Consider the following 7,108-nt stretch of genomic DNA (forward strand, 5'->3'; position numbering starts at 1 on the left):
GTACATGGAATACTACAACATTTATTTACTTTTCAGACTGCAGCTGAGTTGGAGCGGCGAAGAGAAAAGTTCTCGAAGGAACTGGATTTTGTCTTTGCTGATGTGGTACTTTCTTCTTGATTACTTGAATAGTTTGTTAATCTCACAAGAATCTGTTTCTCTTAAGTTATATGTGATTTTCTTCACGATCTTAGGTAGAAAGTTAATAGGACTGGTCACTCAACAGTGTGTATGCACGTTTGGGCTATAGCAGAACCCTGTTACAGAGTTAAGTAGAGTTATCACTTATCATGACCCCAGGTTCATCAGACATTTGGCCCTAGATAGCAGAAAATTGATACTTTTATTACTCTAGCAGATTTCAGGTGCTTTGACAGCTTTCTTGAATTTAGTTGAGTTAGAATATGGGATCTAATTTGTTCTTGTCCAATTAAAATTTTTCCTATGCTACCCTTAACCCAATAAATAAATAAAAGAAAAAAAGTTCTCACATGCTACATATGTATTTAGTCATTCCTCCCAGTATGTTGTAGGATTGCAAAGTTTCTGGTTATATTCGTCACTCTTATAGATTTGGTATCTTTCTGATTTAGTTTTTATCTTAGGTGATGGCCATTATAGCAGATTTTATGCTCGTCTGGCTTCCTGCTCCTACTGTTTCTCTCCGTCCACCTCTTGCAGTCAGTGCCGGATCTGTTACTAAGTTTTTCTACGGCTGTCCTGATAATGCATTTCAGGTTATTCTTTATATCAGTATTCAGTTATTTGTTGGGTGTTCAGGTTGTAGTTTTGACACTCAACTGTAACATCAGATGAACCTAATAGCCAATTATTTGCTTTTGATATCGTGTCTGCAGGTGGCTTTGGCTGGAACATCTTATTCATTGTTACAGAGAATAGGTGCAATAGTGGTATGTTTAGCATGATTACAAAAAAAAAAAAAAAAAAGCTGTACTTTCCAATAAATCAGAAATTCTTATGGTATATATCAATCCCTTATGCAGCGTAATGGAGCCAAACTATTTGCAGTTGGGACCGGTGCATCTCTGGTTAGTGAAAAACTTACATGTTTTGAAATGCCCCATATGTAGTTTTCTATAACTTTTAGGTGTATTATCTTTTGAATTTGGCTGTGAGACTTTTTTGTGCTATTATTGGTGCTTTTCCAGAGCATATTTATTTATTCTGTCAAAACTATCTCTACTTTTGGAGCATTTTCCCACACTTGTCACAATTAGATACACCAAAGTTTCTGGTTTGAAAACTGGAAACATATGGCAGTTGACAAATAGAAGTGTAGTTATAAAAAATTTCTATTATACGAGTATTCAAACTTGTACGACTCAAATACTCAGATCTTCTGTTATAGAGGAAAAGAAAAATGCATAAGAGAATCATGTATTCTATGAGGTATTTTCCTACTCAAGATATTGGATCACCAATTAAGGACTTTAGAGATTCTTTTATTAATAAATCGTTTGCTGGTGAAGCAGCAGATATCAAAGTTCCACTTGTCCAAAATTTTGGTATATGATTGATGATATCACTAATTATTTGGTGTCATATGACTGAATGACGCATTTTTCAGATTGGTACAGGCATAACAAATGCATTGATTAATGCACGAAAAGCTCTTGATAAATCGTTTGCTGGCGAAGCAGAGGATGTGCCTATATTATCAACCAGTGTTGCATATGGTGTGTATATGGCAGTTTCTAGCAACCTAAGGTATGTGGTTTAATACAAATAAGTATCTATAATTAGCCTCAGCTTCTAGCAATTTTCTATTTTCGTCACAAATCTAATATTATGGATTATAAATCAACCCCCCCTTCCCAAAGGGAAAAAAAAAAGGTTACCATGTACATGAGAGAGTAGGAAGTATTTGGCAACCATAGCAGTATATATTATGTCCTTATGAGTAATGAATAGGTGAGGCTAGTTCTATCAGATCATCATCTCAATGTACAGCTATTTTGGAGGACAAATTATATACTTTCTTTGTTCAACAGGTACCAAGTACTTGCGGGTGTAATTGAACAACGAATCCTGGAACCCTTGCTGCACCAGCACAAGCTTATACTGAGTGCTATTTGCTTCGTTGTCCGAACTGGCAACACATTCCTAGGGTCATTGATGTAAGATTTGATCTCTCCTAGGATGACATTCTATTAGGTTATTGTACTTCCTCTTTACACTTCTCATTGTCTGTATATGTTCTGCAAACAGGTGGGTGGATTACGCGCGCTGGACTGGAATCCAAAAGATTCGGGACTAGAGCATAGCATGGAAAAACTTTGTTGCATCAGTATTATAAGTAAAATTTATATTTGAATGGCTATCATTTTTTGTGGAATCGCAGAGGATGGTGGCAGACCAATTTGGGTGCTTTGGTTTTGTAAATTCTGTGGCAAAATTCTGGCTGTAAGTTGTCATAGTTGATGTTATAGGCAGCTAGGATTTCCTTGTATTCCTGAATGTCACAGTCGCTGGGGACAACTATAGAAAAATTCAACTATAGTAACAAGTAGATGTGACATTGTATATAGAATTGTGTTGTATGAACTTTGCAGATTGAAGGTTTAATATTATTTGTTAGATTTGTGGTGTTCGAAGATTGCAATCTAATGTTTGCTTTGGTGAATTGGAGGCCAAGTAGGGTAACATCTTTGTCAATATTAAATTCACCAGGAAAATATAAAGCATACTTTTTGTACATAAATGCATCCTTTTCTGGCTGGGGAACCAATTCAACAAAAAGGAAGAGAATCAAAAAACAGCGGAAAAACAAAGCAAAAGGCTACCAATATGGTAAAATAAAGTTGCATACCATATTTTACCAATATGGTAAAATAAATCCTATCTTAAACTTTTTTATTTCTTGGGCTTGTAACCAACTTAATTGTTTAAGAAATTAGATTGAACTTGTATCAGTTTAATCATGAGCAAGAGATTAGAATTTTGCAGGCAGTTTGCTTGACTTTTTAACCCCTCACCGTTATCAGTTTCAACCTTGGATTTGAGGAAGATCATTGATTTCAATACCTTTTGCTTGCAAATCTGTTTCATGAACAAGTGCTTGTTAAAGAAGTTTGATCAATCCATACTAGGAAAAGAGCAATGCCTTGACAATACGATTGAATTCCAATGGGATACAGTTAGTACCAAGGATAAACAAATAATCCATCAGTCCCCACTTAGATTATCTCCCAAAATGAATGTAATTTGAAGTAATAGAATATAGCTGACAACAACAATCTTTGGTTAAAAGTGAGGAAGTTCATAAATAAATGCAGGAATAAGATAAAAACGGAAATAAAATAAAATAGACAAAGGGATTTTACGTGGTTCGGTCTATGACCTACGTTCACAGGATAAAGCCCGAAAGGGCTACATTTGCTCCTATTCACTTTATGATTTTACAATACAAAAGATCGATCCCTATTTATAGGGATGTGGAGAAAATACAGAAAGATATGATTGATAGAATCAAATCCGTATTGAATGTCTCTGATTTAATTTTATCAATTACAATCAATACAAATATATTATCATAATATCGAATTTCACACAATATATTCCAATAAAAAGGAAATTTTACAGATAGAAAGAGCACACTCTCTTACAAGAAAAAGAAAAGAACAATGACTAACTGCAGGGCTCTATCTTACATGAAAAACAACAGAGCATTTGCTAACTCCTCTGCCTCTTGCTGTAAGGTAATTCTAAAAGGTTTATTTGTGTCATATATGTGTCCTACTAAGAATGATGTGATATTAAAATCATCCTTTGATCAAAATTCAATAATGATCAATCACAAACTCAATGATGATTTTAATAGCCACATCATTTTTAGTAAGATACAAGTAAGATACAAATAGGCCTTCTAGAATTACTCCCTGTTGTAACCTCCAGTACGTCATGCTTGCCACAAAATAAGGATGATCTTCTACTTCAACATAATCCAGTAAACCGGTTTAATAGTTTCCAACGTCAGCATCTTGTCATCTCTTTACCCTCTGTACCCTAATTTCCAATCAAATAGACTGGTGCAAATATAGAGGAAACAAAAACCATAAAATGTCAGCTGACCACTTGCACACTAGTCCGATACTATACGCGCACACATGTTTGTATCTATATGTTCTTGGGTTGTACCCCTTGCGTTTTTCAATGAAATTGTTTTTCCTTATAGTCATATATATTACTTCTGCAAAGGATTTGCAAGATGCCAATTCTGTCTAACCAAAAAAAAAAGAGAGCATGATAAACATATGTGTCTTGCATGCAACCGAAACTAAAATCTATCCCTATATCTAGGCACACAGGCATCACAATCTACAATACCAACTCTCTCTCTCTTGATCCATGCTACTTCTTTATTAACTTGAATCGTTATAAAACTAAGGTACCAAACAATCCGGACATGAAAAAAACATTCTGCACTTCACAAGGGAAACTTGTTACACCTGAATAATTTCATAACTTAGAACAATGTCATAACTTGTTGCCATTCACATAATAAATTGTATAACATAATTATAGAATCCCACAGAAGTCAACTAATTGAGGCTTTTGGTGAGCCAGTACAGCGTCTTTTTAACTGAATCTACATCAGTGTGTACTCAAATCCTTTTTTTTTTTTTTTTTTCTTTAAGTATTAAAAGAATATGTTTATTGATCAGTTTTTTCATCTTTGTGACTTTATTTTTGATACTTCTTAAATAGATTCTCATAATCAAATGCCCCTCTTTTGACGAAGCATTGTTTAGTGTAATTTATTATAGAATTTTTAAAAATTTCAGGTGCTTTGTTAGCTTGATATTGACATTTAACAGCGAGACAGGCCCGCATTTTGTACAGTATTGTTTACAGAAATATTACGGTCATCAACTTGTTGACAAGAGAACTTCTGACTCTCCGAAAGATGGAAAAAAGAAAAAAGAAAAAAATCAAACCACAGAAAGACTAATCAACATGCTTATAATTAACTGTATTCTCAGACCACTAAAAAAGATGCTTCGTCAAAAGAGTATAAATATTTCATAGCACAATCCTAATGCTGCATTAGGATAATCGCTTCACCTTCTTCATCCGTACCTATGTTGTTCCAAAGGTAATGATATAAATGTAACTACAAGAGTATAGATATTTCATAGCAATAAAATTAATTACCATTTTCTAAAACGAAAAGATCATAAAAAGGAGGAACTATTACCATCAATATCCTCTTCAGGATCAACATTTTCATCATTGAAAACTTCGGTTTCCACCTACAAGGGTGTGATGACAAATCAATGGACAAAATGTATCTGGTTTGGTGTCTAGGCCAGGAATGTTGAACTCGGAGGTTTCAGGTTTCTTCTTCTTCCTTCTTTGTGAAGCCCCCAAAGGCACTGTCTTCACAATTAGATACTGCAAAATTGTTTGAGGATAACCATTGTAAACTGTCAAAAAAAAAATTAATAATAAGATACCGCAAAATTAATCTTGTCAATCCATTTATTAAATATGATAGCCACTATAAAATGTCCATAATATGGCTAAGATCACTATGCAGATGCCAACACCATCAGAGGATCAAAATTCAGTTAAAATACCTCTTTTAGGGGATACCAATGATTTGTAGAATCGGTAATGGCTAGCAATAGGCCAATTGGTAATGATAAACTCAAATGTTCGAAGGCATTCTCTCCCTGCTTGGTGACTAGGGCATTAGAACAAACACTCATGATGCCATCATGAAAGCCGAACAAGAAGAGCAAACCAACAAGAATGGCAGCAAGAAATAGGAGCAACAGGATCTCTCCAATGCCAACATTCAGATGACAACCAACAAAACCTCCCATATCTACGCAGCATTGATGACAAGTATAAAATTCCCAAAAATGAGAATTAACAATACAACCGATGCAAACCCAAGTTCCAAACCACCCAAATTGTTTCTCAGGCAAACATAAACTATATTTAATCATTCATTTAACTTCAGCTGGGCCTGGTTATCCTGCTGCTGCTGATAGTTCAGAGGCCTCCTGAAAAATATGATTGAAATTTGTTCAGCTAATTTCTTGAGAGTATTAAATGCGCACATCAGTTTACTAACATTTCAAAAAACGTGAACAAAAATAACAGAACCTCTAATTACTTACATCAGAGACATCAGAGAGGAGCCGCTTCTTGGGAAGCAGTTTCGCCCCGAGTCTCCCACGATGGATATTGAAGAAGAGGCAGAAGCAAAAGAACTGGCGGGTCAATAAATTGAGCTTTGGATATATCTCTTGAAACTTTTGTCGCACTAAATAAAAGTGGGATCAAATGGGAGAAGGGGAGCCTTTCACTGATTCTCGTCTTCTGGGTCGTAGATGAATCTCGAGTCAATCTCAACGCGAGGGATGTGGGCTATCTTGGACCACTCTCGTCCTTGATCTTTCTTGCAGTGTTCTTTCAGCAGAGGGCATTTTACTATAGAAAGTCTCAGGAGTGAGGGAGGGAAGCCATCCTCTGAAAAGGATGTGAGATTTTTACATAAACGGATACGCAGTTCTTGAAGAGAGGCGAGGTTTCGAAGGGAAGATAGGTATTTCAGATTGTGGAAGCAGTCGATGGTGAGGGTAGTAAGAGACACAGGCAACATCTGCTCAGGAAAGGACACCACATTCGCTACAATGTAAAGTTTTTGAAGAGAGGTAAGTCTGTGCAGCCCCCAGTGAAGCAATGCCTCAGTGTGATGTTGCAATCCGAGATTGAAAGTGATGTTAGGTTGGCGGGAAAATCCTCTTCCGGAAAGGATGATGATACCCGGCTAATCCTCAATTTTTGAAGTGAGGTGAGGTTGTGAATGCAGTTAGGCAGGGCCATATTACAATCAATCCCTAACTCTCTAAGGTTGCTAGGGAGCAACCCTCCGTCTGGGAAGGAAACAAGAGTTGGACAATTATAAATATCAATCGTGTCTAGATGGCTGAGGGTGTGTATGCCCGTGGGTAAGGATTTAAGGTTTTCACAAACCCGAATTTCAATGTTTTCAAGAGACGAGTTGTGATGGAAGCTCTTCGCTATTGACTCCAGCTTTGAACAAATGCGAATATCAAGGTGTTGAAGTGTTGCA

At 36.0% G+C, this 7,108-nt stretch overlaps 2 protein-coding genes and 1 long non-coding RNA gene across 3 annotated transcripts in view; 1 reads left to right on the plus strand and 2 right to left on the minus strand.

Moving 5' to 3' along the window:
* Positions 1 to 3: 3 nt before the first annotated feature.
* LOC132173486 (protein RETICULATA-RELATED 4, chloroplastic-like) lies at positions 4 to 2,598 on the plus strand (the record flags this gene model as incomplete). The annotated part of the gene is made up of 7 exons (XM_059585001.1): positions 4 to 105; positions 606 to 737; positions 858 to 911; positions 1,005 to 1,049; positions 1,589 to 1,728; positions 2,013 to 2,138; positions 2,230 to 2,598. Coding segments are annotated over 7 exons (648 nt in total), but the record flags the coding sequence as incomplete, so codon positions are not given.
* A 1,066-nt stretch (positions 2,599 to 3,664) lies between these two features.
* LOC132167776 (uncharacterized) lies at positions 3,665 to 6,483 on the minus strand. The gene is made up of 4 exons (XR_009438722.1): positions 6,159 to 6,483; positions 5,601 to 6,032; positions 5,219 to 5,447; positions 3,665 to 4,046 (listed from the first exon to the last, which is right to left on the minus strand). It is a non-coding gene; the product is annotated as an uncharacterized LOC132167776 (long non-coding RNA).
* Positions 6,484 to 6,660: 177 nt separating this feature from the next.
* The window catches only part of LOC132173494 (putative disease resistance RPP13-like protein 1), a 2,818-nt gene continuing 2,370 nt past the window's right edge, over positions 6,661 to 7,108 (minus strand). The window contains exon 2 of the mRNA XM_059585012.1: positions 6,661 to 6,908. Coding sequence (XP_059440995.1) covers positions 6,661 to 6,908 — 248 coding nt within the window. The remainder of the gene's footprint in view (positions 6,909 to 7,108) is intronic.

Source organism: Corylus avellana, chromosome ca1 (assembly GCF_901000735.1).
Source record: "Corylus avellana chromosome ca1, CavTom2PMs-1.0".
Taxonomy (NCBI): domain Eukaryota; kingdom Viridiplantae; phylum Streptophyta; class Magnoliopsida; order Fagales; family Betulaceae; genus Corylus; species Corylus avellana.